The sequence below is a fragment of the Oratosquilla oratoria genome, chromosome 1 (genome assembly GCF_046742065.1).
Source record: "Oratosquilla oratoria isolate Oo_2021 chromosome 1, ASM4674206v1, whole genome shotgun sequence".
In the NCBI taxonomy this organism is placed as follows: Eukaryota; Metazoa; Arthropoda; class Malacostraca; order Stomatopoda; family Squillidae; genus Oratosquilla; species Oratosquilla oratoria.
In genome coordinates this window covers 132,292,805-132,307,525 of record NC_134777.1, presented here as the reverse complement: position 1 = coordinate 132,307,525, position 14,721 = coordinate 132,292,805, and the positions used below count along the sequence as shown (strand labels likewise).

The 14,721-nt window shown below is 38.3% G+C and overlaps 2 protein-coding genes across 2 annotated transcripts in view; one reads left to right on the top strand and one right to left on the bottom strand.

The window, feature by feature from the left end:
- The first annotated feature begins 1,900 nt into the window (after window positions 1-1,900).
- Window positions 1,901-11,217, top strand: LOC143027092 (chitinase-3-like protein 1). Its single transcript, XM_076188057.1, has 11 exons — window positions 1,901-2,027; window positions 2,130-2,275; window positions 3,574-3,717; window positions 4,127-4,258; window positions 6,055-6,306; window positions 6,706-6,891; window positions 7,523-7,651; window positions 8,105-8,254; window positions 8,601-8,900; window positions 9,874-10,044; window positions 10,430-11,217. Exons 1-11 carry the CDS (start codon window positions 1,970-1,972, stop codon window positions 10,562-10,564), a joined length of 1,803 nt encoding a protein of 600 aa, XP_076044172.1. The 5' UTR covers window positions 1,901-1,969; the 3' UTR covers window positions 10,565-11,217.
- Window positions 11,218-14,005: 2,788 nt separating this feature from the next.
- Window positions 14,006-14,721, bottom strand: part of LOC143027088 (chitinase-3-like protein 1) — a 9,981-nt gene continuing 9,265 nt past the window's right edge. Inside the window, exon 11 of the mRNA XM_076188041.1 lies at window positions 14,006-14,713. Within this exon, the coding sequence (XP_076044156.1) occupies window positions 14,588-14,713 (126 nt within the window). The 3' untranslated portion in view covers window positions 14,006-14,587. The remainder of the gene's footprint in view (window positions 14,714-14,721) is intronic.

Below are 14,721 nucleotides of genomic sequence, written 5' to 3'. Positions count from 1 at the left end.
ACACACTTTGGATCTTGAATTGCAAACGAAAAGTTTTGAATTGTTTTGATGGTGGAGATTGGGTTTATGACTCACCAGTGCCCTCTTTTCCCGAGGTCTTCATTGTCCCAATTACGACGTAATGAGTCATAATCTGTCCGTTTCCGTCTTACATTTCCGTGTTAAGTTGATTATATCTCATGCTAAGATTCTCTAGGTTTGGAATTAAATAGAATAATAACCTTAGGGTTTGGGTTGGTATGGGAGCATGAGGTCATAGCTCCCCACCCTCATTATCTATGAGGCTGAAATCCCATAGCCTGTTCATTAACGGTCCCATCTCATAATTTTGATATTGAAGTATCAATCGCATTTCCTCATACAGGTTCAGTGGATACTGTGTCCAACTCATGAACAGGTAGTCATGAGTTCGATTCCCGGGACTCACTGCATGCTTCTTGCTTTGATTTCCGACAGCCCTGGCCAAGCGGGGTGGCGATCCAAACATTGGGGAAAAAAAGATAGATAAATAGAAAATAGAAAAAAAAAAAATACAGTGGATCGTCGTAACTGACAGGGTTTTCCCCCTTCCACCTCATGGAAGTAGGATGGTAAGTTATTCTCATTATTCTTATTCTTATCCAAAGTTTCAACAGTTAATTAGACGTGAAATGATGTTATAATTACTTATACATATTCATTACTTACAATGTTCGATATAATATTCTGTATAAAAGTCTATTATACGTATATTGCAAATACTATTATACATAAAGGTTTTATGAAAGAATAAAGGAAATATATGAAAAAACGAATATCTTAATGTAGTTTCAACACAACTGTTGAGACAAAAAAGACGTTTTTTTCCAGGTCCAGATACAAGTACCTTGTAAACTTAACAACCGGAAATTGCTCATGACGCACATTGTTATATACTTGCTGGTCCTTGCTGGCACTAACAGTAACCCATAAACAGACTAACTTGAGTGCCAACATCATCCTTTTTTTCGTAGGCTAAGCTGAATTACTTTTCGTAGCCTTTTTTTGGAGGAAATGGTTGGAAATAGTTATGAAGAGTCTCCGTTCGATTCTCTTACTCGGAAAGAATTTAATCCTTTGGTCTCTGCACGGAAGATTTTTGAACCTTTAATGGCTTTATGCTGGTCAGCACTAGGCGATTCTATTCAGATTAGAAGAATCTCTGATAGACAAATAGATAAAAAGATGAATAAATATATGAATAAATTAATATGTAAATATCTAAATAGATAAACTAATAAATAGATGAATAAATAGATAAATAGAGAGATAAATGAATGATTATATAGATAGATAAATATATAAATGAAGATACAGATAGATAAAAAATGAATATTTAAATAAATAGATAATAGATAAATAAAAAATGAATATTTAAATAAATAGATAAATAATAAATAGATAGAAATATAGAAAATAAGAAATGGATGAATAAATAGACAAATAGATGAGTAGATAGATAAAAATATTAATTTATTGATAAATGAATAGACAAATAAATAGCTAAATGAATACATAGATAAATGAATAAATGGATAAATAATTGGCATGTCGCATGCTACATAAACCAATTATGTTGCCTTGTCGAAGGCAGGAGTCGCTTTTCGTTATATTGATTGCGTTGTCACAGAAAAAGCGTACCTTAACAAACGCAGTGAAATATTACTTAAACTATATTACTCGGTGATAAAGGACAATTCATAAGCGCAAGAAAAATACTTATATCCCCCAATAAAGAGTTAGCAAAAAAAAAAAAAAGCAAAGCATTTTCGCCTTTATGACTTCGTAGTATAGAGGTTTCAAAGATCTTACCTCAATGATTTTGCACTATTTCTATGTCGTATCATTACAACATTTTCCAAAAGCAGAAACTGGCAACTGGCAACTCCAGCGCTTTCGAAGGAACATATAAAAGCTCCTAGCAAAGAACTTCACGCGTCGACAAAAAACCATGAAGATCCTTCTCAGCTACCTCATCCTCGTAGCCCTCGTTGGGTCCTCTGTCGAGGGTAAGTGCGAGCCTTGAACTGGGTCATTGTCTCTGATATTTTTTGTCTCTATACTTTCTCATTCTTTGTGGCTGTAATGTTTTCTCTTTCTCCTTCTGTCAGCTACTGTGATAACCTGCTACTTCTCATCCTGGGCCGTCTATAGACCAGGTCCTGGCAAGTTCGATGTGGAAGACGTGGATCCTACCCTTTGCACCCATCTAGTCTTCGGCTTCGCTGGACTCAGTAATCACACGTGGGAGATCGAGGCAAGAATGAGTTTTTTTTAGTCGTCAGATGAAAAAACCGCAATAATTGCATTATAGTGCCGGATGACACTATTATATTTTACAATGATATCATAGTGCCAGATACGAGCATCGAATGGTGAGATAATTGTTTCTTGTTCATAACGATTACCGTTTCGTGAAACATCTTTTGGTGTGAAAGGAGATACCGTTGGAAACTTCTCTATTGGAAAAAAAAAACCCGAAAAAAAACGCATTTTTAATATTTTGACTGAACGTTCATTAGAGAAATTATTCTGACCTGTGGATAGAAAATACCTATGGAATAGGCCACCACATTGAAGGTGGTAATATCTATAATGGAAACCATATTTAAGCCCCTGTCACACATACACAACCCAAGTGAGTTCGTTTGAGTCGGAACGACTTAAGTTACAATCTTTAATTTTTCGAATTTTTAAATGTCAAAATAGCCTTTGCGTCATATATTGAGAAGGTGAAAGACGAAGTGATAGAAGGGAAACCTAGACGAGTATTAGACACATTGTTGAAATGTAGACTTAGGGAAGTCTAGAATAGGCCTACTATAAGCGAAGTCGTCTTTCAGTTTTTCGAATTCACAACATTTGACGAGAATCTTGAATGAGTGACAGGGATATGTTGTGTGTAAAAGGACGCGCCCACACTTGTGTCGGTAACATGTTACAAAGTGCCTTCCCCCACCTTACATGTTTGGGACACAAGTGTGGAAGTTCCCTTACGATGCATCCACACATGTCAATATGTTTGTGACAAACTGAACGAAATGCTCCGAGGATGTCATGTGATGTCTTCCCCATCTCATATGTTCGTGACAAATTGGACAAAACGTCGGAAATGTGACGCGATAGTAAGACGCAGAGACGCAGAGACGCATAATTTCTTGAAGTTTGTAATATGAATGGTCCTCATATCAAGACAGCAGGGCAGGACTCGTAGTAATGGGTTTAAAAATAGGCAAAAAACTGGTTTACCAACAAAGTGGTTAACGAATGAAAAAACTCAGTAACCATATAGTGAGCGCTGAAACAATCGGTTGGTTTAAGAGAAGATAACTTTATGGAAGGGGGTAATAGATGGTAACGGAGATGGAACTGCCTAGTGTAGGCCTTATGGTCTCTTGCAATCTCTTATGGTCTCATGAGATAACTTTATGGATGGGGATGATGGTTGGTAAGGGACATGGAACTGCCTAGTGTAGGGCTTGTGGTCTCTTGTAATCTCCTTCATTATAATGTTCTTATGAATGAGACTCATATTAAATCTTTTTAAATCTTCAGGTTCTTGACCCCTGGAATGAGCTTTATGATAACGGAGGACACGGTGCTTTCGACAGGTTCACGGCGCTCAAGGAAAAAAACAAAGAACTCAAAACCATTTTGGCTGTTGGGGGCTGGAACGAAGGGTCTAAAGACTTTTCTGTAGTAAGATTTTTTTGTTTTCTTTTTAATTCTTTGAAAAAAAAAATTCTTTCTGATCCTGGAATTCCATGACTAAACATTTCACAAAATGGATCTGAAAATTATTCTGGTTGAAGACAGCTGGAATGGAAGGTCTAAAAACTACTCTGCTGTATAAAAAGATGATGGTAATGATATTTCATTAACTTAATGATTTATCTATTTATCTATTAATTAATAAATAAATAAATAAATAAATAAATAAATAGATAGATAAATAAATTGATTAACTTATTCATTCATTTACTTATTCATAAATTAGTTTTTTTATCTATTCATTGATGTATTTATTGATTTACTTATTTATTAATTTATTTATCTATTTATTAGTTCGTATATTCATCCATTTATATCTTTACTTATTTTGTTACAGATGGCAAACGACCCGAGAAAGAGGCGCAGTTTCGTTACCAGCGCCGTCGCTCTTGCCAAAGCTCACAACTTCGATGGCCTCGACGTTGACTGGGAGTACCCAGGCTTCCGTGGTGGAGAGCCACATGACAGGGTAAGCCAATCACATTCTTTGTAATTCTTAGCTCAGCCAATCACATCCTTTGTACTAGTTTACGTCAGCCAATCAAAACGTTGTATCATTTAATTTAACCAATCACATGTTTTTAACCTTAGATCGTCCAATAATATTTTTAAAGGTCAGCCAATCACATTATTTGTAATTCTTAGCTCAGCCAATCACATCCTTTGTACTAGTTTACGTCAGCCAATCAAAACGTTGTATCATTTAATTTAACCAATCACATGTTTTTAACCTTAGATCGTCCAATAATATTTTTAAAGGTCAGCCAATCACATTATTTGTAATTCTTAGCTCAGCCAATCACACCCTTTGTACTAGTTTACGTCAGCCAATCAAAACGTTATATCATTTAATTTAATCAGTCACATGTTTTTAACCTTAGATCGTTCAGTAAATTTTTTAAAGGTCAGCCAATCACATTATTTGTACTTCTTAGCTCAGCCAATCATATCCTTTGTACCAGTTTACGTCAGCCAATCAAAACGTTCTATCATTTAATTTAATCAATCACCTTAGGTCGTCCAATAATTTTTTTAAAGGTCAGCCAATCACATTATTTGTACTTCTTAGCCAATCATATTATTTGTAATCGCTAGGTCAGCCAATCACATAATTTGCATTATTTAGATCAACCAATGAAATTATTCATATCCTTTAGGCTAGCCAATCATATCTTTTGTATTTCTTATATCAATCAATCACATATTTTGTAATCTATATCTCAGCCAGTCACATTACATACCTTAGGTTAGCCAATCACATATTTTGTATTTTACGTCAACCAATCACATATTTTGTAATCTATAGCTCAGCCAATTACATATTTTACATTCCTTAGGTCAGCCAATCACACATTTTATGTTTCCTATGTCCAATTACATATTTTGTATTTCTTATGTCCGACAATCACACATTTTGTAATATTTACCTCAGCCAATCACATCATTTGCATTCCCTAGCTAGCCGATCACATTCTTTGCAATAACATGGTGCACCGTATATGAGCACCAGGCAATTTTATTACCCAGCAATATTAGATTTGTTTTGATTTTTTCATATGTTTTGGTATGCGAGGTGGCTAGGTATGATTGCCTATGACAAAACTTTAGGTTCTAAGACTGTATGTGCCAGTATTGTCGTTACACGTTGAATTCAGCGGGTTTGAACCGCTCCACCAACTCTCCTTGATCACGAGGACCTCGTTGAATAACTTTCTGATGCGTTGGTGGCATAATCGGAAACGTGCTGGTCTCGTATTTGCTTAATTAAGGGTTCGAATCCCGCACTCCTCTCCGATTCCCAGCAGTGACTGTTACCTGCCCCAAAAGTCCCTGAAGCAGATTGGGCAAAGGTGACGGCTTCGGCTACTCAGTGCCTTCTGGCGTAGAGTGCGGGGTGATCTAATGAAGGTGTTCAAGTGGGTTAGAGGCTTCAACAAGGATGGCGTAAACAAGGTCATCATAGACAATAGGGCAGGACTCGCAGTAATGGATTTAGATTGGACAAATTTAGATTTAAGAAGGAAATAGGCGAGGTCTGGTTTACCAATAGCGTGGTCAACGAATGGAATAGATTTAGTAACTATGTAGTGAGCGCCAAAACTATTGGTTGTTTTCAGAAACGGTCAGATAACTTTATGGATGGAGATGACAGGTGGTCATGGACATGGAGCTGCCTAGTGTAGGCCCTACGGTCTCTTGCAGTCTCCTTCACTCTTATGTTCTTATTTCTCTTCACTCTCGTCTATTGTATTCTTCCTTCGGCAGAAGAACTTCGTCAAGCTCCTGGACGAATTCCGAGAAGTCCTTGACGAGCACGGGATGCTTCTGACGGCGGCGGTAGCTGGAGGGAAGGGCACGATAGATGGCGCTTACGACGTGGAAGGCCTCGTCAGGAACTTGGACTTCCTGCACGTCATGGCCTATGACTTCCACGGGGCCTGGGAGAACCGAACTCATCATAATACCCCATTGAAAGGCTACTTCGCAGATCAAGGGGATATGATCTACTTCAATGTGGTTTGTTTATGTTTACTGTACATTGTTGGGTCTGGACTTGCATGACTTTTATTACATCAAGAGTTGTTAGAGGGTGCTGTAATCTTATCTTCCGTTTTCTATTAACAATTCAATGCACGTCATAGTAGCGCTATACGATTCGGTTTTAGTAATATACGAAATGGCAGGTCACATAAATGGAGAGAAATCAGTGTTACCATGTTGTAGTGAGACACTGGAAAGAAATTAATATTCAAACAAATAAAATTCTAGCACTTCCCGGTAACCCTGGGCTCTTAGAGACTTAGAGCCGGCTTGGACATAGACCGCAAAGTCTCCTTTCAGGATTTTTTTTTTTTTTTTTTTTTTTTTTTTTTTTTTTGAGGACTAAGTCTCTGACTTCGATCTCTCCTTCTTCAGGCCTTTGCTGCACGGTACTGGCTGGAACTGGGCGTTCCCAAGGAGAAGCTGGTCCTCGGAATGGCCACCTACGGCCGTTGTTTCACCCTAGATGACATCAAGGACCACGGTATGCTGGCTCCCGCCAACAAGCCCGGTAGGGAAGGACCTTACACACGAATTCCAGGAACCTTGGGCTACAATGAGGCATGTTGCGCTTGACATATAGTGGAACACCATAAAGTTAAATAATCATAACAATGAATAAACAAGTGAATAGATAAATAAATAAATATGTAAATAAATAAACAAAATTTTTTTTGAAATTAAATGATAAATATATAAGTAGATAGATAATATAAAGATAACCTAAATGAATGAATAGATAAAAAACAGATATTAAATTAAAATAAAATAATATAGGAGTAAATATATCAATAAATAAACGAAATAGAATAATAGATAAATTACCAAAATATATATAAGTAGAATAAGAACAATTAGGTATATAGATAGATGATATGAGTCAAGGAAGAAAGTATTTTCTTATAAACAAACACCATTTAAGGACGAAACCTTTATTAACACATTTCGCTTGTTTTGACAGCTTTTTCAAGTCAATTTAATTTCAGTTCAATTTAACAGTTTATTCAACAAAATATTACACATTACACTTGCATGTTGAAGATGCACATATATATATATACGTATAAACATTAATTTGTTGACAAGGAAAGTGCGGAAGCAATAGCTTATAAAATACTCTCCCTCAGGTACACAGAAATAAAATGACTATAAGCAGTAATATAGAGATTGGATAAACGGTCTTTGTTTACAGATCTGCGAGTATCAATCCAAAGGGAACTGGACAGTCGTTCATGATCCTGACTTATGCGAACCATATACATATCATTCTGGAAACAACATCTGGTGCGGTTATGACGACCCAGAATCCGCATTCATCAAGGTATTATATCTCAGGTCCCACGTTATTGCAGTCACTCATAAAAGTGCGTTTGCATTTTGAGTCAAATATGTAAGGAACTCTTAAATCTATCACTGTTCTTAATTCGTCTTTAATCTCCCATGTACAGTCAAATAATCAAGTATCTTTTCGATTCTGATCGATGAGTTTTGAAAATGAGTGAGCTTTACGTTAATACAAGGGATGAGGGGTTCTTTGTCAGTATATTAGATCATATTTCAATATTCATCGGACAATTCTTTACCTATTTCTACCGAAGGTTTCTGAAATGATGTACACTAATCTTGTAGTGATGATGGCTCTTCCTGCCTATTGGTATGCTGCATGTGCATTTTTGTTGCAAAGCAAGAGAGAAACGAGATTAAAACCAGGTTGGTGTCAAAAAAGTATTTCGTTTTATTTCATTTTCATATTTTTTCATTGTTGCTATAATAGGCTCGATTTGCGAAGAACCTTGGCTACGCCGGACTGATGGTATGGACCATTGACACAGATGACTTCCAGTCATCCTGCTCTGGTCGTAGCTTCGACATGATCAGGACAATGACTGACGCCTTCAAGCTCCCCGCTGACCCTCCTGGCACAGTGAGTACCCAGTAGCTACATAGGCTCCTTTCATACGTATCGACTTTTCGCCGTGCGCCGTCCACAGCGAGACGTCGTGCTCTCATATAACCATGGGTGTCTGTGGACGCTTTTACACGTGATCGTGGTGACGTGGAAACGTCTATATGGACAACCACAGTTATTTGAGAGCACGACGTCGTGTCGTGGGCGGCGCAGGGCGAAAGGTTCGATACGTGTGAAACGAACCATAGAGGACATATTCTTCTTTCTACATGATGGCATGATAATAAAATCCACCCGTCGTGGAATCTCGATCATACTGTAAATTTTCTAAATTTGATAACTAAATTTCTTTTCCTACTAGGAAGACTACTGCACATACCCAGGCGTCCTGTCTACCACTACTACAACCAGTACCCCCGAAACTACCTCTGCTACCACACCCAAGATCACTACAGTTGTCCATAACACCTCTCCCACATCTCCAACACACTCCACATACGTGCCAAGCACGACCACAAGACCTGAACATACGACATTAACCTCACATGCAACTGGATCGTTGGACAACACGACATTCCGACCCACGGTACCTCTGCCAGGTCACAGGCCAGACTGTAAACACACGGATCAGATGTATTTTGCACATGTGGACTGCAATAAGGTGAGCGTAGGTAGCGGCACTTCTGTAGGTTTTGGGTTAATCACGGATGTACACAAAGGAGGCTTACGCCTTCGCGATCCGTGCTTAACTCGAAACCAGTGAAAGTGGCGGGGATGTTCTCTATTTCTGGATGCCTCATTTGAGGAAGAAACCTTTGTTGACTGTATAATGTTTCACTTGTTGGAGCCTTTTCAAGCACAGGGTTAAGATAAAGAACATGTATCAGACCATCCGCTTTCGAGGGATCGGTTTTTGCACAGAGACGAAGAATATGAAAACTGAGTATATAAAAGCCTCAGTGAAGGGGCCAGGGAAAGATCCCGGGAGATCACATCAATCATATCTTCGTCCTCAAATGGTATTTTCTCACCGAAAACCGTCGGTAGTTGTCATATTTAAAAGGTTATCACACTGGGCTATTATTCCTCCAACCTATGATTAATCGCCTATACCGTCCATGTTCAGGACTTTTTTTCGCCGTAAAAGCACTATGGCAAACCGTTTTGTTTTGTCAACACTTTACATAGAATGTTGTTTACTATACTAGAGGGAAATTATTTTCCTTCAGCATATTAGATTCCTTCCCGAAATCTGCTGGCTACAAATTTGCTCCGACATTGTGATAAATCCTTAAGCAAGGTGAGAGGTTTCGAGGACGACAAAGGTCAATGAATAAGGCAAAGGAAAGACTAAGATCAGGAGGATTTCATGTAGATGAAGAGAAGACTCTTGATTACAGGGGTCTTAGAGATATTGAGACCCCTTTTGACCAAGAGTCCTGTTCTCAAGCTTCTTTAACTCACCTTCTTAAACTTCTTACTTTCCGGTTGTTACTTTTCCTTTCATTCAGTGTACCTCCTGGCTGTTTCATTCATCTTCGTTGCACCTCCTCGGTAACGAGGGAGATTATCATCAACAGCTTTTCATAAGACTCACTGTATACTACCAATTCTTTCACGACTTGTAATTGCAGTACTGGCAGTGCGATAACGGGGAACCTGTTCTGGTGATGTGTGCCCCAGGATCGCTGTTTGACCAAAGGCTTCCTGGGTGCAACTGGGAGTATGCAGTTGACATCACCAGCTGTCGATACTGGAATTGCATAGTGGACCACACTTATTACCCATCAACGAATTGTCAACAGGTAAGCCTTTTTATTCACAGCGCTTTGAAATGGTAAAACACATTGACAGATAACCTTTCTGTCCATGACGAAGTCAGGTTCAGAAAGGAAGAGTTAATAGATGAATAAATGAGTGGATAAGTAAATAAGTACATTAAAGAACAAACAAACAAATAGATTAATAAGTAATTGAATAAATGAATAAACAAACAATATGTCATTAACTCTTTATATCTCTCTATAAAGAAGTTTCCTTAAAAAGCTTTTAAACAGAATTTGATTAACGCGGCTATTTTTTTTCCTTTATAGGTATGATATACTCGTATCATGGTTCAGGTGTTCGTGTCTAAAACAGGATGTGAATGTAATTTGATTCTTTATTATTTCCTTTCATGGTGTTTGGTAGTACTATCTATGCGTCAACGGAGGACCTCAACTCATGACCTGTCCTTCTGAAACTTTCTGGAACCAAAATGTTCTCGGCTGCGATCACCTCTCTGCCATCGATGCCTCCCTCTGCACTCGCCCAGAAGCCATGTGATCTCGTTTTATATTTATTTTCTTTACCAGAAGTGAATCGCTAGTAACAGCGAATATCGATGAAATAATACCCGACACTCACCCCGGGGCTCGAACTGAGGTCTCGCTTAATGCCAAACCAACGCCTCACCGGTTGAGCCGTGGAAGCTTCAGAAGATCTCAGACTTGGAGTTGAACTAACTCCCGACGATTCTAGATAGACTGGTAACTGGTTTAGTTTGACAGATTGAATATAGCGAAAAGGATTTAGATAAGTTAGTGGTAATGAATGAGGAGCGTGGAATCCTCGTAATGTGTTCGTTTTATGTTTAGTTTGTTTATTTTGGTTTCGTTCGACAGACTGAATAAAGGGATGTCAGTAAATTAGTAGTAATGGATGAGGGCTGTAGAATCTTCATAATTATATCCTGTTTGTCTAAAGAGTATAGTATTATTATTTGTTTTACAGAGTCAAAGACTTTTTTTGTTTAATGAATAATAAACACAAAATAGTTTCCTCGATTAGCTGACTCATTGTCTGCAAGAGGTCTATAGCGAAATACTAACTTCTAAAACCTGCCTGTTATTTTGGTTAATTTCTATCTAAAACTTTACTATTTGTAAGATTAAAAAAACGTATAGTGTAAATGAATTTGATAAACTGATCAGTCTGTAGTTACTTAGATCTTTCTGGCCTCCTTCCTTGTAAACTAAAGCAGCTCGCACTGCGTAACAGTGTGTGTGTGTGTGTGTGTGTGTGTGTGTGTGTGTGTGTGTGTGTGTGTGTGTGTGTGCGTGCGCGCGCGCGTCTGCATGTATTTGTGTGTGTGTGTATGTGGGGGGTGCGGAGGAAGATGTTTGTGTGATTCACCATGTTCTTGGATCACGTGTTGGGTTCGTGATCGAGAGCTATTTTCCTCCCGGAAGAGAGCTCAGAGCTCATATATGACCGATCTATGGGTAATGCTGTGACCTTACACGCACACACACACACAACTCTCCGCCCGCCGTAGTGGCTGGCGGGAACTCTACCAACTGCGTGTGTGTGTGTGTGTGTGTGTGTGTGTGTGTGTGTGTGTGTGTGTGTGTGTGTGTGTGTGTGTGTGTGTGTGTGTGTGTGTGTGTGTGTGTGTGTGTGTGTGTGTGTGTGTGTGTATGTGTGTGTGTGTGTGTGTGTGTGTGTATTTACCTAGTTGTATTTTGCGGGAAGGGGAGCTATGCTCGTGTTGTCCCGCCATTGTATCTCTCAGTGTCTAGTTTGCTTTTAAACTCGTGAATGGTTTTTGCGCTTACTATTTCATTACCCAGTTTGTTCCAAGTGTCTAAAACTCTATGTGGAAAACTGTTTTTCTTCAGTTCTCTTCTATAGCTATGTTTTCTTAATTTCCTTCCATGTCCTCTTGTGTTTCTCTTGTCCCAGTATAGTAATTCTTCTCTATCAAGTATCTCTGTGCCTTTCATGATTCTGTAGATGGTCAGTAGGTCTCCTCTCTCTCTTCTTTGCTCCAGTGTCGGTAGCTCGAGTTTAGCCAATCTCTCCTCGTATGATAGGTTTGCAAGTGCAGGTGCCATTTTTGTAGCTGCTCTTTGGATTCTTTCTATTTTCTTTATGTTCTTTTTGGTACTGGGGGACCACAATGTCGCCGCATACTCTAGTCTAGGCCTTATCAATGTAACCAATATTTTTTTTTATCATGTCTTCGTCCAGGTAAGCAAAAGCCACTTTTATTGATCTTAGTCTCCCCGACAATTTTGTTAATCTGTGTATCATAGGACAAGTCGTTTGTGATAATAACTCCCAAGTCTTTTTCGGATCCTACTTTCTTTACTTCCTTGGTTCCAATTGTATATTTTCTTGATATTCTGTTTTTGATTTTTCCAAACTCCATTATGCTACACTTCTTAGTATTAAAATCCACTTCCCATTTCTGACTCCAGTTCCATACCCTATTCAGATCTTCTTGCAGTGCTTCATAGTCCTTATCAGTTTCTACTTTCCTTAACAGTTTGGCGTCATCAGCAAAGAAGCTCATGTAACAGTTCACGCCCTCGTCCATATCATTCATATAGATAGCAAACATTATTGGAGCCAGTACAGATCCTTGCGGTACTCCACTGATCACCTCTTTCCAATCTGAATATTTTTCTCTGAGTACTACTCTCATCTTTCTTCCAGTCAGGAAGTCCTCCATCCATTTTAGTTGGTTCACTCGTATTCCTCCTATGTGTTCCAGTTTTTTTTAGTAGTTTTCTGTGTGGTACTTTGTCAAATGCTTTTTGCAAGTCTAGGAATGCACAATCAGCCCATCCGTTTCTTTCTTGCACTATGTCTATTAGTCTTGAGTAGAAGCATATCAAGTTTGTGGTGCATGATCTACCTTGTCTGAGCCCGAATTGTCTTGGGTTTAATATGTTGTTATCTTTCAGGTGTTTTACCCATCTATTCTTGATGATTTTCTCACAAATTTTGGCTATAGTGCTTGTTAGTGATACTGGTCTATAGTTGGTGGGTTCTTCCTTGTTTCCTCCTTTATATATTGGTACAATGTTAGCATTTTTCCAGTCATTAGGTATCTTTCCTTCCTTGAGTGAGCTATTTATTATGATGTTTTTTTTGTCCGTTAGCTCTTCTTTGCATTCTTTTAGAATCCAATTTGCAATTCCATCCGGGCCATGTGATTTTCTGACGTCCAATTTTGATAGATGTGCTGATATTTCTTTTTGTGATGTTGTAAATTCATTCATGTGGGGAGAATGTTTGTTATTATCTACGGCCCAATTTTGTATTTTCTCTCTGGTGAAGACAGATTTAAAGTGGTTGTTCATGATTTCAGCCATCTCTAAATCTTCTGTGTATTCTATATTTCCTTGGCGTAGTTTCACTAGTTCCTGTTTGGTTTTAAGTTACCATTTACATACCGGTAGAATAGCTTGGGCTGATCTTTGCATTTATCTATAATATCCTTCTCATGGTTCCTTTTCTCCTCTCTTCTCACATTAACATACTCATTTCTATAGTTTATATAAATTTGCCATTTGCTTTGTGTTTTGTCTTTTCTCCACCCTGTGTGTGTGTGTGTGTGTGTGTGTATGTGTGCGTGCGTGTGCGTGTGCGTGTGTGTGTGTGTGTGTGTGTGTGTGTGCGTGCGCGCGCGCGATCGGTTTCATGCAACTGGTTGTGTCAGTGTGCAAACTGCCTAGAAGCAATGTAGCGTTACACTGCAGTTCAAGAAAAACTTCCTGACATATAAATTCGGTATATAGCTGAGCTAATATACAGTGACCTTCCTTCCCTTCGTTTTAAGAGATATCAATATGCCGCATTTTCCAGATGCATTTCCTCGCCTAGTACTTCTTAGAGTAAACTCTACTTCTTAATTTGTAGCTTCTGGTACAATTCTATCGCCTACAAATAAATTGATGTACTAGATTTTGGTATTTGAGGAATAAAGCTCTTGATCAATTTATCTATTTTTTTTTTTTGCATTTAATATTGTCTACATTTCTATCTGTCAAAGATACCGTTTGCTGCCTTCCTAAAACTTGTCTGCGCTCGACCTCTTTAATACTTTTACTTTTCCGAATAGTTTCCTCTACATGATCCATGCTTCTCTTCATCTTCTCTGATTTCTGCCTTTAATTAATAGATTTATAGTTCAGCTCTGCATTTCGTTCCTCTTGGCGTCCATCTTCATAGACTTTCTTATTTTACCCATTGATTAGGAATATTTACTTTTTCTAATGGAGTAGTAAAAAACAATCCACATATCTTATTTGCGTATCTCAAGTGGAAACTATAACAATATGTTGGGTATAATGATGGCACATTGCCAACGCACCGATACAAGAAAATAAAGTTGGATTTGCTCATATTTCTTGTGTCAAAAGCCACCAAAACTTTAAGTCCATACACGATACTACATCAGATAACATCAAACTCAGACACACTCTTCCGTGAAGATTTCATATAAAAAATAAATAAATTTCTTCGCGTCACAGGAAGTCTCCCATGTATTTATTAAAAGAACGGGACAGGTCGAGCTCATTAAGGGACTTCGCAGTTGTCACTTCCTACATGGATAGGATCATCACATCCATGGATATTTTGGTTCCAGTAGAGTCCATCCGGACAATGCTGAAGCAAAGGGGCACCTCCAGTGCATAGATAATACTGAAAAA

What these genes read in the sequence shown, in the direction of transcription:
- LOC143027092 (XM_076188057.1), top strand. Translation starts at nt 1,970, where the DNA reads ATGAAGATCCTTCTCAGCTACCTCATCCTCGTAGCCCTCGTTGGGTCC. An exon ending in GGTCTAAAGACTTTTCTGTA is followed by an intron (nt 3,718 to 4,126) that starts GTAAGATTTTTT and finishes ATTTTGTTACAG; the next exon opens with ATGGCAAACGACCCGAGAAA. An exon ending in CAGAATCCGCATTCATCAAG is followed by an intron (nt 7,652 to 8,104) that starts GTATTATATCTC and finishes TTGCTATAATAG; the next exon opens with GCTCGATTTGCGAAGAACCT.